Raw genomic sequence first — 16,838 nt, forward strand, 5'->3', positions numbered from 1 at the left:
AACATTCATGGTGTACCTTCAGGCTTCAGGTCACCAAGCGACGGAATTCCACTCTTCTTATCTTTCTAAATGTCTCCTTTCCCAAGTGACACCAGTGTTGCTCACCAGTGGCTCTGTTTGCTGTCCTTGTGCCAGCATTATCTCTTTCCTCTCAGATTGAGAAGGTGACATGACTGATCGCCACCAAGCACAGGGACAGCTGCTCCCTCTCTCTCCCTTTGGTGCCCGTGTCTCCCGGGAGACTGCGGCACCATCGCAGTGTACGGGTGTCGTCATGGACTCTGCAGAGATCTGAGGGCAAAGGTGCTCACCCACTGCATCCTCCAGGGGGAGGGATAGACACTTCCATGGCCTGCAGCGTTTGGGTGTTGCTCTCCACTCCTGTAGGCCAAGGACAGCTTTATGTCCTCGCTGCTTTGGTAGGAGCTCAGGGAGTCCTGCTCCACCCGCCTCCACAGGGACAGGAGGTTGGAAAAAGGGTTGTCCAAGAAAAGGAAGTGCAAGTGAGGTTAGTTGGAGACTCCATCCAAGGGGTGCACCAGGGAAGAATCTCTTTCTGCTTGTTGTTGTTTGTTGCTTGTTGAGACATGTTATTCTCACTGCTTTTATCCCCAAGACTTGATTAACTTCCACTCTTCCACGCAGCACAATTGCATGGTCTGGAGAAAACACCTTTTGCTGCTGGGTTCATACTGAAAACTACTCCATTGACCTTGTGACACTCAGCTGCTCCTGAGAGACAGCTAGGGGACAAAATGCCTTCCATCAGAAACACATCTCACCTGTGCAAAAAGCTCCACAGGCTCCTTGCCCCTATGCAAACCAGGCTGCAACACATGTGAGGAGCAGACACTCTATCAAAAAGCTGCCTAACCAGCTTCCTCTCTAACTGGTATCTTTAACATAGCCTTATAGATCTTCATTGCATAGAACTTGTTGAAGTCTCTCTGTTGTTGTTATTTACATATTTATATACATGACTATGTTTTGCCTTTTAATTTGAAATCTTTTCTGTGACTCCATAGGATCATCTATCATTTAGCAATCACAAGAGCTACGTGAAAAGAACTATCTTTGTTGTACAAGGGAGCCAGCAGAGATAAAGAGAAGCTAAGCGGATTAATTGTGAGTTTATGTCAGATTCAGGAAGAGCATCGAGAAATAACGACTCCCAGGCCTGTGCTTTCAACTGTTTAAACAGTTGGCTTAGAGTCAGTGATTTTTAAAGTGGTCATTTGATCCATGCTTGCAAGAAGTAAATGCAGGTTACTTCCCCAGGCATTATTTGCAGAATTACTAGTACATCACTTGGATGCAGTACTACTCCTCCCTTATGACCACAAGGCATTATAATATCCATGCTTTTAGGAGCTGAATACTGAATTATTCAGTAGCATCACTAAACAGTTTATACCTTGTAGTACCTGGTGTGGTTTAGGTACAGTGATGATGAATACTGCTGCAAAGCTCAAAATTAAGGGAGTTCAACTTTTGCCCCAGAAATGGAGCCAAACTTTTTTGAAGATCAGAACTGAGTTTTTCTGGTGTCATTTTCTCCTCAAAGCTCTCTGGAAGTCCAGGAATGGACTACCTGACAGGCTCTAAACCAGCCTATTTTTTATAATATTTATATCCCAGACAGAAATGAATTTTCAATCAGAAAAAGTCGTGAGTTCGTGATAGGATAGAATTTTACATGCTATAAATCATTACAACTCCACTGAAATCTTCTGTGATACATCATTAATTTTTTTTTCTAAGCATACGGCCCCCACCATCCTAATTTGTCTCCAGCATAAGCAAAAGGGAACTTTGTTAATCCTCTGAAGAACAACAGACCACAAATGGGATGATGCACTAGGAGACTCCTGCAAAAGAACATTTATTCAATCAAATGCCAAAAATGTTCATCATACAAAGGAGCCAGAGAAACCTCCTTTTCTTGCCTAAAAATAAACTGAGATGTCTATCTCTTTTTACACATTTTTGTATATAGGTTATATTTAAAGGCACACACAAATACATGTGTGCCTCTGAATCTAATGGATGTGCCAATCATTCTAATTGCACTCAAGCTGGGTTTCAAATGCTATAAATGATATCATATTGTATTTTTTCCAGTGGTCACCTGCATCTCTGATCCTCTAGAAATTCTGAAGTGGCTTTCATGTCATATTTCTGTCCTCTTTGAGTTATATTGGTCATAAAGCATCTCTTTAAACCAAGGATGTGACACAGGACATGGCTACACCCTTGTAAAATCCACAGTGGCATGTCAATTACATTCACTGAACTCATATAGAGTTCTGATAAAATAAAAGATTTTGACATGCCTTTTGTACCAGGGATATGATGGCACTGCACTGAAATATTCTATTTTCTGCAGCCAGATGTGTCAATCCATTTGCATTTGGGGTAAGACTATAAACCCCTGGTTTCAATCTGCTGCTCAGTGATATGCTGTTGGAATTACACTGAAGTGAAATTAGGATATTGATGCATATGTAATGAAAGGAAGGGATGCAGGGCATTGCTCATCCAAATATTCCCTCTGTCACTAATCTTCTCCAGAAAATAGTGCTGCTGCCACTCCTGGCTGTTCTCTTGGCTGAAACAGCACAAGGAGCTTTAAAGCCATTTCTGCTGATAAATCTCCCTCCTCCAGCAACCTCCCTCTTCCTCTTCCAGTCCAAGATATGCTCCTTCCCTTGCCATCACTATCTACCAACACTGGCAGAGGGAATTTCTTTATCTCAGGGTGTGTTCTGCATTTCTGATTTGCTTTTCTCCTCTGTCCTCACTGCTGAAGCAGTTAGCATTTGCTGTGCTGCACACAGAGATCTGTTTCTTGTGGGAGGTATTTTTATCCTGCCACCTCAGTGCAGGAGAGATTCACTCAGATTTATCCCAGATATCCCTAAAATGTCAGCAATGGCAAAGGTCACAGAAAACAGCAGCATGTCCGCTGGCAACAGAAACAGCAGCTTGCGGGGCACAAAAAAAGAGAAGGAAAAGAGTTGGAAAAGTGGAGGAAAAATGTGTCTACCTCGTGAGCTTCTGCCTTCCTGAAGGCCATGCTGAGTTCAGTGGTCCTGGGGTGGTGGCTTGAATTTTGTGGGTCCTCCCAGTTAACATCCATGTACACAGAAGCATCTTGACTTTTGGGATGACGTGATCCCCTAGCCATTGGATACCTCTCCAAGGATTTGAATCCTCAGCCAGCATCAAGAGCTACATAAGACAAAGGTATTAAGGACCAGTTTTAACAGGTAAAATAACCCCATCCCACCCCAGCCCCAAACTATCAGTAAAGGCTTCCTTTCTTAAGGCAACGTGATGTCTTAGCATGCTCTTATTGCAGTCTACCCTTGCTCAATTCTTGTCATCAGTTTCATGGTCTTCCCCACGGATTTTTTCTGCTCCTCTATCCCACTACACCCCTCTGCCTCCTCTGAGGCCCAACACCACATCAGATGCCCTCACGTGGTGCTCGTGTGATCATCACATGTCCATGTCTTCTTCATCTTCATGCTGACCACCCGAGCTTTTAGCCCTGCACAAGGGCACTGCACAAGGCCACCTACTTTACTGAGAGAAAGGGAAGAATTTGGGCGGAGTGCATACCCAACAACCTCCCAAAACTTAGAGGGAAGCTGGGGCTGGAGATGTGTGTCTGTGTGGTGGGACTCCTGTGCACCCCTTTTGCATGAGAACACTGCTGCTTGTGCTTCCAGGCTGGCTCTAGCTCATGTTTGGATTTCTTTCCTGGTGCTGGGTTGTTTTTTGGGTTTTTTTGCACGGTTTCTTTGTGCTTATTGTTTTCCTCTGGGTGGTAGGAGAGGGGAGAAGATTGAAAATGTAATATTCCTTCAGATGGATGAAGTGGAGACATACCACCCTGGGTCTTCCAAAATATCCGGTCCAGCTGGTGATGACTTTAAGCTGTGCTGGTTTTTTACCAGAGAGGTGCCTTAGGTTTGATCCAGCTTTCAGCAGCTCTCTTTGTTCATGTCCCCAAATCCTGGTTCTGAGGGTCGTTTTCGGGTTTCCATACACACTGACTCACTGTCAAAGTCAAAGAGGAAAACTTCCATGGAGGTGAGCTCCCCTCCTTTTTGGCACACGGGTCAGCCAAGGACAATGTTTGTGTCACAGCAACACCATGGGAAGCTCACAGGGCACATGGGCTCCATGTGTTTGTGCAGCGTGGTCACCTTTAAAAAGAAACAGTTTCTGGGGATTTGTTTTTACTCCTTCTGCTTCAGGAGCCATTTAAATACTCTGCATGACCCGGCAGAGAGTGCTCATTTGTCCTTTTCTCGCCCCTGCTGCTTTGAAGCAGTATTTTTAGCTGCTGCAGATAGATGTGCACCTGGGAACAATGAGCATTCTGGGAACTGCTCCTGCTCTCACAGCACCACTGTGGGAAACCTGACCCCAAACAGATGCTCACAGGAATATACCGAGTGCTGCAGCAGCCTGAGTGGGGCCAGGAAAGCAACAAACCTCTGCCAGGGCCCTGATTGCTGCCATGCAGTGGTTGCTGTAGGGCACATGATGGGGTTGAGGCTGTGAATCCTTTACCCTGAGGCTGAAGGAGCAGCTCTGAAGGTTGCCAGGCTAGCAGCTAGTTCCCCTCTGTTTTGGGAGGGGACTTTTAGAGGGGGACTGAAGAGGAAGCTTTTGGAAAGGGCGTGTCGTGGTAGGATAAGGCAGAAATTATTTTAAGCTGAAGGAGGGCAGAGAGATTAGATATTAAGAAGAAATTCTTTACTATCAGGGTGGTGAGGCCCTGGCACAGGTTGCCCAGAGAAGCTGTGGCTGCCCCATCCCTGAAGTGTTCAAGGTCAGGTTGGATGGGGCTTGGAGCCACCTGGGATAGGGGAAGGTCCCTGCCCATGGCAGGCAGTTGGAACTGGGTGGTCTTCAGGGTCCCTTCCAACCCAAACCATTCTATGATTCTATGATTTTCCTTTCAGATTTTTTTCCCTTTGAGGTCATACTACAGTTTGCTTTGTGCCCAGCTCCTCTTCTCAATTAGTCTAGTTGTATCTTTAGAGTTAAGAAACTTTGCAAATCCTTCCTTTTTGCTGGTGCCAGCTGCCTGCACATACCCAGCCCTGAAAATGGGAATAACACAATTCATCCCCTCCCTTCAGCAGTAGAGGCTGCAAGTCTTTCTGGTCAATGAAGGTCAAATCTTTCAGGACACTAAGACTGCCTGTTCACAGGGATAACTTGTGGTTGTGGAGTTTGTGCTTTTCAGACAGATGGACATCACAGCAGATGCTTATCTACTGCGAGCAGAGCTCTCATGGTCCCTCTTCTTGGGAAAATGGAGATTTAAAATGTGGCTGCCGTATGGTCTGGTCAAGTCCCTGCAAAGATAACAGAAATACAGAGCCCTCTAAAAATATCTTTTTGACTGTAGTGTGGATATGGGCTATGCGTGAAGCCAGCGTGGATTTTGAAAGGTCTAACAGGTGCTAATTATTCAAAGATAACTTACTTCTGTTTGTAAACCAGATGGCTTGATAAAAATGAGGACGATGGTCAGATTGTCCGAGAATTAGTGCCTGCTGGGGAGTCACCACTGCTAAAAAGTGAGTTTAGCTTCGAAAAAAGGTCTGGGTTTGAGTTGTATATGGATGTGTCTATTTGCTTTATTCTTCTTAAAAATTCTTGTCAGTTCCCAGTAAATCTACTGGGCCTTTTTTGCCATTCTTATGCAAGAAGCTGCAGTAGGTCGTCATGCTGAGAGAAATGCCTCTGACTCTTAAATTCTAGTTTATGAATGGGAAAAGAACATAATTGCCACATTATATAGGTAGAAAGAAAAGGTTTTCAAAGTAGTGATTTGTTTAAGAACTGCTTTCTTGTATATCTTTCTTTGAAGGATCTTGAATTGCCACTGTTTTAGTAGAGTAAATGCCATCAAATAACGGCATTCTCTGAAGAAAATCATCAAACATATTATATTGCCCTTTTCTGGAGAACCAGGGCTCCAATCCTACAATTTCCCTTAGAAAATGGTGCTTGCACAGTGCAGGTTGTTGTGTTTTAAAAAAATAAATAAAAAGAAGGTCAAAGTTATTGAATTAAATTGTTAAGTATAAAAATGGTGAAATAATCCCATTTGCCTAAGTGCATTTCTATGCCTTGGGTAATCATCAAACAGTGAGAGGGAGGCATACAGAATGTTTTATGCTTATCAGTGTACCTACTGGATCTCTTCTTTTTTTTGGTGAGTAACTCCAAGGTGTGACAGCTTCTCCAGCGTGGCCCTAAGATTCTGGATGCATGAATGGAGGGCAAGGTCCTTTCTGTGTCTGTATCTGGAGCCTTCCTCTCCTGTCAGCTGTTAGAAGCCAATTGCCTGGCTGGGCACTGGCAGTGCCACTCACCTGTCTGTGTTTTGTGCATCAATCTTTCTCTCCAGATGTCAGTTATCACATCAGTGTGAAGACAGGAGATATCCCTGGTGCCAGCTCAGATTCCAGGGTTTTCATCAAACTCTACGGTGAAAAAGCAGACTCCAGCAAAGAGTTTCTCTTAGTCTCTGATAATGATCTAGGCAATTATTTTGAACGTGGTCGAGTGGATGAGTTTACTCTAGATATGATGGATATTGGAAAGGTAAGAATCAATTGCAGGTGGCTCTATACTTTGTGCAAGTGCCTGAATTCAGGAGCAAAATAACACTCCATATTGAAGGTGATGAAAGAGCCTTTGACATTCACACTGGATATTAAGAGACACATTTTACATAGATTTTACACCAGTGTATTGTGTATGCTGGCATGCGGGGAGTGTTTTAAGTCTGCAGTTAAATACATGTATAAACTATTTACACAAACACGGTGGAAGAGCACTGTGCCAGGGTAAGGAGACTGTTTAACATTAAGCAAATTCCGTTGTGTTGGGTTTTTCCCTGCCCTCTGGGTTTTTGTTTGCTTTTTCCAAAGATCAACCGAATTCTGATTGGGCACGATAACGTGGGTCTGCGGTCCGGCTGGTTCCTGGCCAGTGTCCAGATCACAGTTCCAGTCCAGGGAAGGCAGTACATGTTCCCCTGCAACCGGTGGCTTGACAAGGATGAGGCCGATGGCAGGGTGGAGGTGGAGGTCTACCCAAGTGAGATTTTGCCTATTGAGAAATGTAAGAGAACACGTGCTGCTTTGAAGCTAGGGCTAAATGTGCATTGCTCCCATCCTTCAGGGCAAGGTCACCACTGTCTTAGACATTAAAACCAAAAAATCACCATTCCTATGGGCTCATATTTGTGAGAAAAGTAAAATATTCTCCTCGTGTTTTCTGAAAGAGTTGGAAAAACATTACAGATATTTTCATCTCCATTTCCTGAGACCATATGAAAAATTTACACCCTGGGCAGCACAACACAGCACAAGACAATGTGCTTCTTCACTGCAATATCAGTGGGTTCTTCTTTTTTCTACATTTATCTGCCCCAGTCCTTTTTTCTCTTTATGCACCAGCACATATCCCACCCTGCCTTTATTACCCGTTTCCTGGAAAGGAGAAGCTGTTTGATAACTAAGTGCCAAATCCCTACTGGCCACTTGACTTTATCAGTAGACCCATTTTCTTTTAAGACTACAGTTAAAATTTGCTGTTGGGTCCTAAGAAAGAATGCTGTGGTTTTCCCCTGCTCTCTGTAACTCCCTCCCTTGCACTGTATTAAGGAGACCATTCAACCACTCTATAGTTAGTCCTGAAACAAAATTCCCTTTTAAGGCTGTTTTGCACCCCCCTGACACTGGCTAACACTTGTAAAAGGAAAACTATTAGGTTAGTCCTCAGTGAAGAGTTCTGTTATCTCACATTTAGTTTGGATAAGAGCAAATGGTCGGCTACGTGGACATTTGTTAAGACAAGGTAATTTAATTTCGAACCTGAGCCCCCAGGAATGTTGTTATCTGAGTTTCTCTGCTGATTTAATTGCTTTATTTTTGGACCAGTGATAAACTATGAGGTGTCTGTAGTCACTGGAGACGTGCGAGCCGCAGGCACCAATGCCAAAGTCTTCATGCAGATTTATGGTGAGACTGGCAAAACAGAATTGATCATCTTGGAAAACAGATCCAACAACTTTGAAAGGGGAGCCACAGATATCTTCAAGGTATGATGGAGGCTGTCACTGCCACTTCTAAAAGGGGAAAGAAATTATCAGCCAAAGTTGAGACATCAATAGAGTAACTGCCCAAATATAAAAAAAGAAAAAAGACTTTTCAAGAAAATTGCAGGTCTGGCAGTATCTACTGTCCTCTATCTATAGTTTTGGAAGGCTTTTTTGGAAGGCATTTCTTTATGGGGTTTTGTGTTTTGTCAAGGGACTTACATCTTCTGAGGGCCTGCTAGCAAAGGTCATTGAAATTTATAATCTAATAGCAACATTTGTTTATATTTACTTTCAAAAAGATCTCAAAAGTCTTCAAACTTTGTGCCTGGCCACGTGTTATTGCCAATTCTCATTGTGTAGCTGGGGGAAAAAGAAAACACTCTTTGTATGAGAATAGAAGGAATCCCAGGTTTGCCTGTGGTCACACACACCATTAACTATGGGTACAGATGTCAGCCCTGCAGAGGTTTGCAGCTGTAATTCCTGAGAATGTGTGAATGCCTAATGGATTTTACAGTGCTTGTAACACTGTACAGGCAGGCAGGCACTGCACAGCCCCGACATTCAATGTGCACAGCTCAGTCCTCCAGGTATCAGGATGGTCAGAATTCAGAGCTTTTTAAAAATTCAGGTTTATACTGCAGAGCCCACACCTCTTTCCGAGCAGCCCTGCAGCAAAGGGAGTGTTTAGAGGGGTGAGGAACCTCCAACAAAACTCTAGGGAGTGAGCCAGGTGTTGGATAATCCAGCAAGATAATCCTGGGTTGATGAGGCTGCCCAGCAAGTGTGGATCACAACATGGTCAGGACCCTCGCCTTTGGGACCAATGTTCTCTTCTGCCTTGTTAGCTTGGGGTTTCTGCCCAGAGGAACCACGGTTTGCAGGACACAAATGGTCCTAGCACCTGCCCTGATGTGGGATCAGAGCAAAGACAGGGTGCTCTGTCAGAGCCACATCCTTCTGTAGGGAAGGAGAGACCAACATCTGGACAGTGAAGCAGAGAGTGCAGGTGGGAGCAGGATTTAAGGCACATCTGGCACATGTGCTCACAGCACAAGACTTGGCACAGCAGTGCCTAGGTATTCCTGAGAATTTGCAGCCCCACAGAGGCTGGATCCATCTCAGCACAGTTAAGCTTGCAGCTAATTGCTGAAGCTCCCCTGAATCATCAAGACTGGGATATCCTTCCTGCTGTCAGTGGCCAAATGGAGGTGCCTTTATCCACAGCTTCACCAGTTTTGTACTGTGTATTTTTGAGATCAGTTCACCTCCTCCTGCTTCATTTTCTTGCTTTACCGAATGGAGTTACTGATGTTTATCTATTTTTAATGAGTTTTTGGGGATTTGAAATGACTAGTACCTTATAAATGTTTGCTTTTTAAAAATTCTCTATGGTTTTAAGATTAGGTTTCTCTGATTTTAAAGGAAATAAGCTTTCTAAAATTTATGAGTAAGAGCTATTAGCCAATATAAGATTTATAATAAAGCCATATGTACAGTGTTCTGTTTACATAGCTTTGCTTATATCCTCTCTCTGATATTTATTGCCAGATTTGAAAATTATGCCCATTTCTGTGATTTTTTTTATAAGCACACAAGGAAGAAGCTCCAGAGCATTGATAAATAGATTGTCTATCTCTTTCACTATATGAATGTTTACAAAAAGACACAGGCAAAAATAAGATTCTGTGAGCTACGTGATAATAGGAAATGCCATCAGTCATGGACAAGGCATGCACGATGATTACAGTAAATCTAAGAGTAAATCCGTGTAAGGAAAGATACATTCTTTATGTCAGGACAGCGGGATCAATTTCAGTTTTCTGATACGCATCTTGTGTGCAATTGATTTTGTTTTAATCTACAAAACGCTTCTAGACTAAAACCTTACATGCCAAGTGCCAGATTTCAGCCTGAAGCAAATGTTTGCAAGTTTTATAACATAAACACTGCATAACAGCATAAGTGATCATCAGAAACAAGTCATGGGTTGTTGAAGGATTGTGTGGAGTAAAATCTTCTATCCAACTTCATTAGGTAGTAATCCAGACAGATAATCTAAACCAAGAAGGTTTTGTGTCTGCTGTGCTGACTAGAGGGATGTAAATCTTCTTACTGATCAGCCTTCTGCCACTGAAGCACTGTAACCACCAGTGATTGTATCCTCTCTGCTCACCAGAAAAGTGAGAAAATACTTCTCTAATTTTGCAGATGAGAAGGAGGGAGAAGGGCACTCCAAACCCACAGTCTGTGTCAGAGATTGTGTTATAAGTTAACTGCCTTTTCACTACACCATTATTGCTTCTTGCTGGGTTCATATCCTGTGCAGAGTATGAAAGGCACCTTATTATTAATTTTCAAAATGCCTCATGTGCTGAGAATCTGTAAAAACCTGGTGTGGTATTATCATATATTCATCTTTAGCAACAACACAGAGACAATACAGGTGAGGAGAGCAATGAGGAAGTAGGGAGCCCAATAAATATGGATTTAGCTCCTCTCCTCACCATGGCTGCTCTGAATGTCTTCAGCTTAATCCATTCAGATGAGATTTGGTGATGGGAAGTATGAAATAGTAAAGCAGGAAGGAAAATGTAAACTTGCATTAGGATATTGTTCTTCTCCTTGCTTAGATATTTTGTGTGACAGAGGCTGTGCTTCTCCTTTTTAAGAATGCGCTTTATGAAATTAAGACTGTCTTCTATCCCTCTGGGTGCTGACTTTCCCTGGGTGGCAGAGAGAGGCTGCAGATGTTGGCAAGATTTACAAGATCCGGATAGGCCACGACGGGACAGGCATTGGGGATGGCTGGTTCCTGGAGAGCGTCACGCTGAAGCGCCTGGCCACCAAAACAAAGGGGTCGGATGAAAGCATGAAGAAGAAGAAGAAGTCTGATGAGAAGGAAGAGGAGGAGAACAAGGAGGAAGAAGGAATGGATGTCTATACGTTTGTGGCACACCGCTGGCTGGCTAAGGACGAAGGGGACAAGGAGCTTGTGGTAGAGCTGGTGCCTGATGGAGAATCTGACCTGGAGGGTAAATACCACAGGGAATGTGTGTGTGTGTGGGTGTGGGGGTGTGTGTGTGAGTGTGGGTGTGGATGTGTGTATCCAGCCTCTGCATGAAGGATGATAACCACACTTGGAAGGACCATTTATCCTCCAAAACCACCCCGTTGCCCCAGGCATGCACTGGATCTGTGGTGGGTCAAGCTAGGGAGGAAGAGGATGAACTAAGGAAGAGGGTAAACTAAGGGAGAGCACGGAGGAGACAGCCTGAAATTGGGATATCCTAAAGGACTTCCATAGGATTCATCAAAGGTCATCTGGGGCACTTGGATCAAGAGTCCCAGAGGGTCCCACTGCAGCTGAGAGTTTAGCAAGATGTAACTGTTGTTATGGCCAAAGAGAGGGGCTGGAGGAAGGCAGAGCTGCTCATGTTTTAATATAGATGCCAACAAACTCCAGGCAAACTCTTTCTGTGCTGGCATTTCAGGGGTTACACACTTCTGTGGTGAGCCACAGATTTGATGAAATATGGCCACTTCAGGGGTCCTTCTGACCTGCCTTTGCTATTTTACTTGCAGAAAATACGTATGAAGTCCACGTCCTCACTGGGACTGTGTGGGGGGCTGGAACAGATGCTAATGTCTTCCTGAGCATCTATGGCATGGAAAGAGGAGACACGGGTGAGCGCCAGCTGAAAAGGTCAAATAACCTCAACAAGTTTGAGAAAGGACAGGTAATGCATGAACTCCACTCACTCAAGCGAGAATGAGCCTGGCAGGGCTCTCTCGGTTGATGTGCTGGCCGCTCAATACACTTTCTTCTCACTTCTTTCAAAATTTTTTTATTTCTGAAATATATTATATAAAGCAAAATGCCTCAAAACGTTTTCAGGGGAGATTCATTTGAATAATAAGCCGAACACCAATTCTATATTGGAGCCACTTTCTGCATCTGCTTCCTGTAAGCATTCTGGTAATAATGCTTCCTCTCAGGAATACTTAAAACTTACAAACTTTAAATTAATGTTGGAGAGTATTTTTGGGGAAGTTCAAACATGTAGATATTTAGATGCGAAAGCTATTCTAAATGTTCTACCCAACCAGCCAGGGAATAAAAGCAATATTACACAGTGTGCTGTAATTACATTATAATCCAATCCAATTAAAGATCATCTCTTGTATGTTGAGTATTTGTTATAAAAAGTTTATAAACAATTAACAAAAATCTACTGTTATAGCCAGGAGTTTTTTAAGGAATAATTCTGAAGAACAAAAAATTACAGAAACAAAAAGCAGCTGTGGAAAACTTGCAACCGCAAAAAAAAAAAAAGAGCCCTAAGGTTGTTAAATAAGATGTTAGCTGTGATTTATGAGCTTGGCACTGGTGAAACTGCAACCTGCACATGGTTCTTCATTCAGTGGGAAGAGCTCCAACCTGCAAATGTAATGCTCTTTACTCTGGGGAGTACAAACACGAAGTCTACCAACATATTAATCACATTAAGATGTTTAAACTGTTATGATAACAAGGGCCATCCTGTCACACTAACACAGTTAATAAATGATCCTCTTGGTTGTGGTAAATGACAAAACGAAGAAATTCTGAAATATTTGAAATAAAGCATATGGGCTGTATTTTGGGGCTGTCCCATGCAGAGCCAGGAGTTGGACTCAGTGATCCTTGTGGATCCCTTCCAACTGTGAATATTGGAGGACTCTACACAGAGGTAAGCAGGAGAATTTCCACGGAGTCAACATGGTTTTTGTCCGGTTCCAGATTCAATCTGTGGGAAAATACTAAGCCTGAAAGGAACGATATTTAGCAGAGAGGAGTTAAACTTACAGGAAGCTGGAACTGGGATGAGGCAAAGAGAGGAGTGAAGGGGGGAGCAGCTCCAGGGCTGTTACTGCCTTGTAGGAGCCAAACATCAGTGTTAATGGGAGATCTCAGTGCTCTGTAGTTATTTTTGTACACCCACACAAAGAGTACAAAAAGAACTTACAAATAGCTATGTTTTAATGGCAAAAAAGATGATTACCCTTGGCTATTTCTTTCCTTCTGTCTTGGAAACACAGCCATTTGCCTCTTGCCTCCTGTGCAGGTAGATGTATTCACCATCAAAGCCATTGACCTGGGCGAACTGAAGAAGCTGCGGATCCGCCACGATAACTCTGGTTCCAGGCCCAGCTGGTTCCTGGAGAGGGTGGAGATTATTGACCTCAAAGAGAGCACCACGTGAGGAGCCTGTTGTGCCCTTTTCATGGGGTCAGGAAAGGGGTTGTGTTCTCAGGGGCCTGCAGAGCCGTGGGGAGGCAGAGGAGATGCAGGAGGGCATTGTTGGAGCTCCTCAGAGAATGGCCATCATTTGAGAGCCTTGTGGTCCCTGTGCCATGACACAGAGCGTGGAGCCATTCTGGGGTACCCATGGGGAGGTTTGCTGTCCCAGCACCTCTGTAATTTTGGAACCAGCAGTGTTTGGAAGGCAGCCCCAGCTTTTTTCTGTTTCTCCTCATGGGATGGGCTAATCTCTCCCTCCTGGAGCAGAGGCTGCACTCAAGCTTTTCCCTTCTAGGCCTCACTTTGGAAGTCTGAGTTTTATTTGCCCTTTCTACTTAATGCAAAGATCTGGGCCAAAAGCAAATTCTGATCTAAGCAAACTCTCATGATTTCCACAGACAGCTGGATGAGCAAAGAATGGGCTGTTCAAAACCTGAAATCTAGGCTTGCCTTCGAGCTGGAACTTGCTGGAAATCACACGCTTAAAATTTGCACAATGCTCTGATGGGTGGGACCACTCTTAAGGACAAGATGGGTTCAGTCTTCATAAACATAAAATGCCCAGGAGTCTGGAGGTCCTTCAAGTTACTGAACTCTTTCTGGGAGTGAAATTAAAATGAATCATCTATGTGGGGCTGGCAGCCCAGAAACAGCACTTAGCAGTACGTGCTCCCTAACCTATTTATGGATTTAGCTCCCACAACACCAGATCTCAAGGATGAAAACAGATGTATTGCTCAGCCTTGAGTAATCTTGTTGGGTTTTTTTGTTTTTTCCTTCAAGTAGCCTCTGATCTGTGCTTGTTTATGTTATTAAAGCCTGTGAAGTCCTGTGTAAGCACTGCATGCTGCTGTCATTTTGTAGGTATTACTTTCCATGCCAGCGGTGGTTGGCAGTGGAGGAAGATGACGGTCAGATTGCCAGGGAGCTGGTCCCAGTGGATGAAGCATTTGTGAAGAAAGATTCAGAAAATGAGGGCCAGTCTCCTGCAACTTTGGGCCTGGAACAGAAAGGTGGAATGTTATATGTTGGCCTTGAATTTCTTCCAGTGTGGGGTTGGATAGGAATCAGGTTGTTAGTGCTGCTGAGGGCATTAGCAATGAGCAGTAGCAGTTACTCACTGTGCTGGGAGTAATTTTGCCCCAAAATGAAATTTTCAGGCATGAAGGAAGTGTCAAGTGTGTGTCAGACTGTGAGGAGTGGACCCTCCTCATTTTTAGTTGATTTAATCATCTTGCAAGATTGGACCCTAAGTGACAAGGCTAAAAAGATGGGTAATAGGTTCAGTCCTTGTTTTTGAACTGAAATGCATATTGGTTGCTAGTATCTAATGAATAAATCTCATTAATTTCACATCATGGACTGTATTGGTTAAATGTTCCAACATGAAACTGAGCAGAGAGAAAACACACCCAGAGAAAGAGAAGGGACCTGAATTTGTCTCACTTTCCATCTTGTTGCTTGTGTCTGTTGTCCTCCAAAACAACTTTGCCTCATTTGTATATAAATTTGCGCGGTAACCACAGAGCAGTGACACACTCCTGGGTCACTGGGACACACTCAGCAAGGTGCTGAGTGCCCAACATTTTAACTTATTTCTTTTGGAAAGATATGTCCAGCTAGGGAGGAAGTATTCAATTTCGGAAATCCTGAGGTTACATCACCTGAGTGAAGATTATATTAGACTTTTCCATGAGATTTTTTATGAGTTTACTGCACTTTCTAGATGATGGTGTAGTAGAAACATCCCTACTGATGCTGTTCTGAAAGGTGTGTTTGTGAATATGAAACTGTATATGTCAGTGCACACACTTTCTGGTATGTGTTATATGCACATGTATTATCTGATGCCAATGAAATAAAGGGGGGGTAGGTGGATTTTTTTAAAGAAATATTGCAATCAGAGGCAGTTTTGAGGAGGGTTAGAGGTTCCCAGGAAGCAAATGGGAAGGCTTGAGCACATTTCTTATCTGTAGATATGCAGGCAATGTGTGAGTGACTGGAGCAGTAGAAGATTCTGGAACCAGACAACCCAGCTCAAGGGCTACCAGAGCATAGAACAGGAATTAGAGATTACAGCATGACTGTGATTAGCCAAAACAAAACTCAAACCAAGCACACATTTAAGCAAGGAAGAGTAGAGTTAACTCCTGGTCGGACATTACACTCTTAAATTAAGATGTTTTATCTGGCAGCTAAATCCACGACATACTCAGTGAAAGTGAAAACGGGGGACAAGAAAAATGCCGGGACAGATGCCAACGTTTTCATCATACTCTATGGAAGTAAAGACGACACAGGTATGGCTTCAAATGATGGAAAAGGAAAGCAGCTCCGTGTCTGACACCTGAAAAGACAGGTCATGGTTTCTTTTCATTTCCCCAATACCCCTTTCTCACTCCTTTTAGTGCGACTTTGTGTTCTCGCAGTCGCTGCACACGTCGTGGTAACTTGGAGCACAGCACCAGCTGCTGTAAATCACTGCCAAGCTTTGCGATGCTGATTTGCACCAGCTGCTGGTCTAAAGGTTTTAATTTCAATTATAGAAACAGCACAGTTGACTGGGACTACATTATTGAGCAGTGAATGCACTGGATGATTTGCTTTCCTCAGCAATGAATCAGCATGCTCCTGAAACCCAACCCTCCTCTGCCTCTTTGAGTGGCCCAGAAGTATTTAATCAGCTGATGAGTTAATCCTCTTGGAAGCAGCTGAGCTGTGTGTGCAGTGGCTTGGATGCCTGTGAGAGTGACAGGGAGCTGATGGGTAGCACTGATTTCTTTAGCTGTGAGCACAGCACGACAACATCATCCCTGTTGCACTGCCAGAGGATCATTCAAGGGAGGAATTCTGTATATTTTGGGTGTTGATACAGACTTGGGCTCAGAGGGAGGGACAAAGCTCAGATCTTGAGATGAAAAGCCAATTTTTGCATTTTAGCCCCTTCTCTCGTCCCACTGTTGACATTCCCAGAGGATTTGTTTCACATGCTGAACAATGTCCTTTTGCATCGCCACAACAGGGATAGTCAGCCTAAAGGCCTCAAAGTTTAACAAGAACAAATTTGAGCGTGGGAAGGTAGATGAGTTTACAGTGGAGTCTGTGGACATTGGAGACCTGAAAAAAATCAAGATAGGCCATGACAATAAAGGTAAGATAATCTGCTCTGTAATGCAGTGTTTCTAGTGCACAGGGTGTGTTGCTGTATAAAATAACCTGCCTTCAAGACCCCAAATGTAATTTACCTTTTGGTGACAGATCCTTGCTGTCACTTTGGCTGCTGCTGCTACTATCTTTGCTGCTGATTCCATTCCCATGTGACATTAGGAGCTCAGTGGTGCCAACTTGCAGATAGCTTTGCATCCTCTCCCTCTGCAAGAGTCTTTATATTTCTACAGCCTCATCTTTAGAGAG

At 43.7% G+C, this 16,838-nt stretch overlaps 1 protein-coding gene across 1 annotated transcript in view; it reads left to right on the plus strand.

The window, feature by feature from the left end:
- Window positions 1-16,838, plus strand: part of LOXHD1 (lipoxygenase homology PLAT domains 1) — a 134,129-nt gene that overhangs the window by 47,935 nt on the left and 69,356 nt on the right. The window contains exons 15-24 of the mRNA XM_054517861.1: window positions 5,527-5,603; window positions 6,440-6,636; window positions 6,966-7,158; window positions 7,980-8,140; window positions 10,878-11,175; window positions 11,726-11,880; window positions 13,249-13,382; window positions 14,289-14,437; window positions 15,620-15,724; window positions 16,447-16,575. Coding sequence (XP_054373836.1) covers window positions 5,527-5,603; window positions 6,440-6,636; window positions 6,966-7,158; window positions 7,980-8,140; window positions 10,878-11,175; window positions 11,726-11,880; window positions 13,249-13,382; window positions 14,289-14,437; window positions 15,620-15,724; window positions 16,447-16,575 — 1,598 coding nt within the window. The remainder of the gene's footprint in view (window positions 1-5,526; window positions 5,604-6,439; window positions 6,637-6,965; window positions 7,159-7,979; window positions 8,141-10,877; window positions 11,176-11,725; window positions 11,881-13,248; window positions 13,383-14,288; window positions 14,438-15,619; window positions 15,725-16,446; window positions 16,576-16,838) is intronic.

Source organism: Molothrus ater, chromosome Z, assembly GCF_012460135.2.
Source record: "Molothrus ater isolate BHLD 08-10-18 breed brown headed cowbird chromosome Z, BPBGC_Mater_1.1, whole genome shotgun sequence".
NCBI lineage: Eukaryota > Metazoa > Chordata > Aves > Passeriformes > Icteridae > Molothrus > Molothrus ater.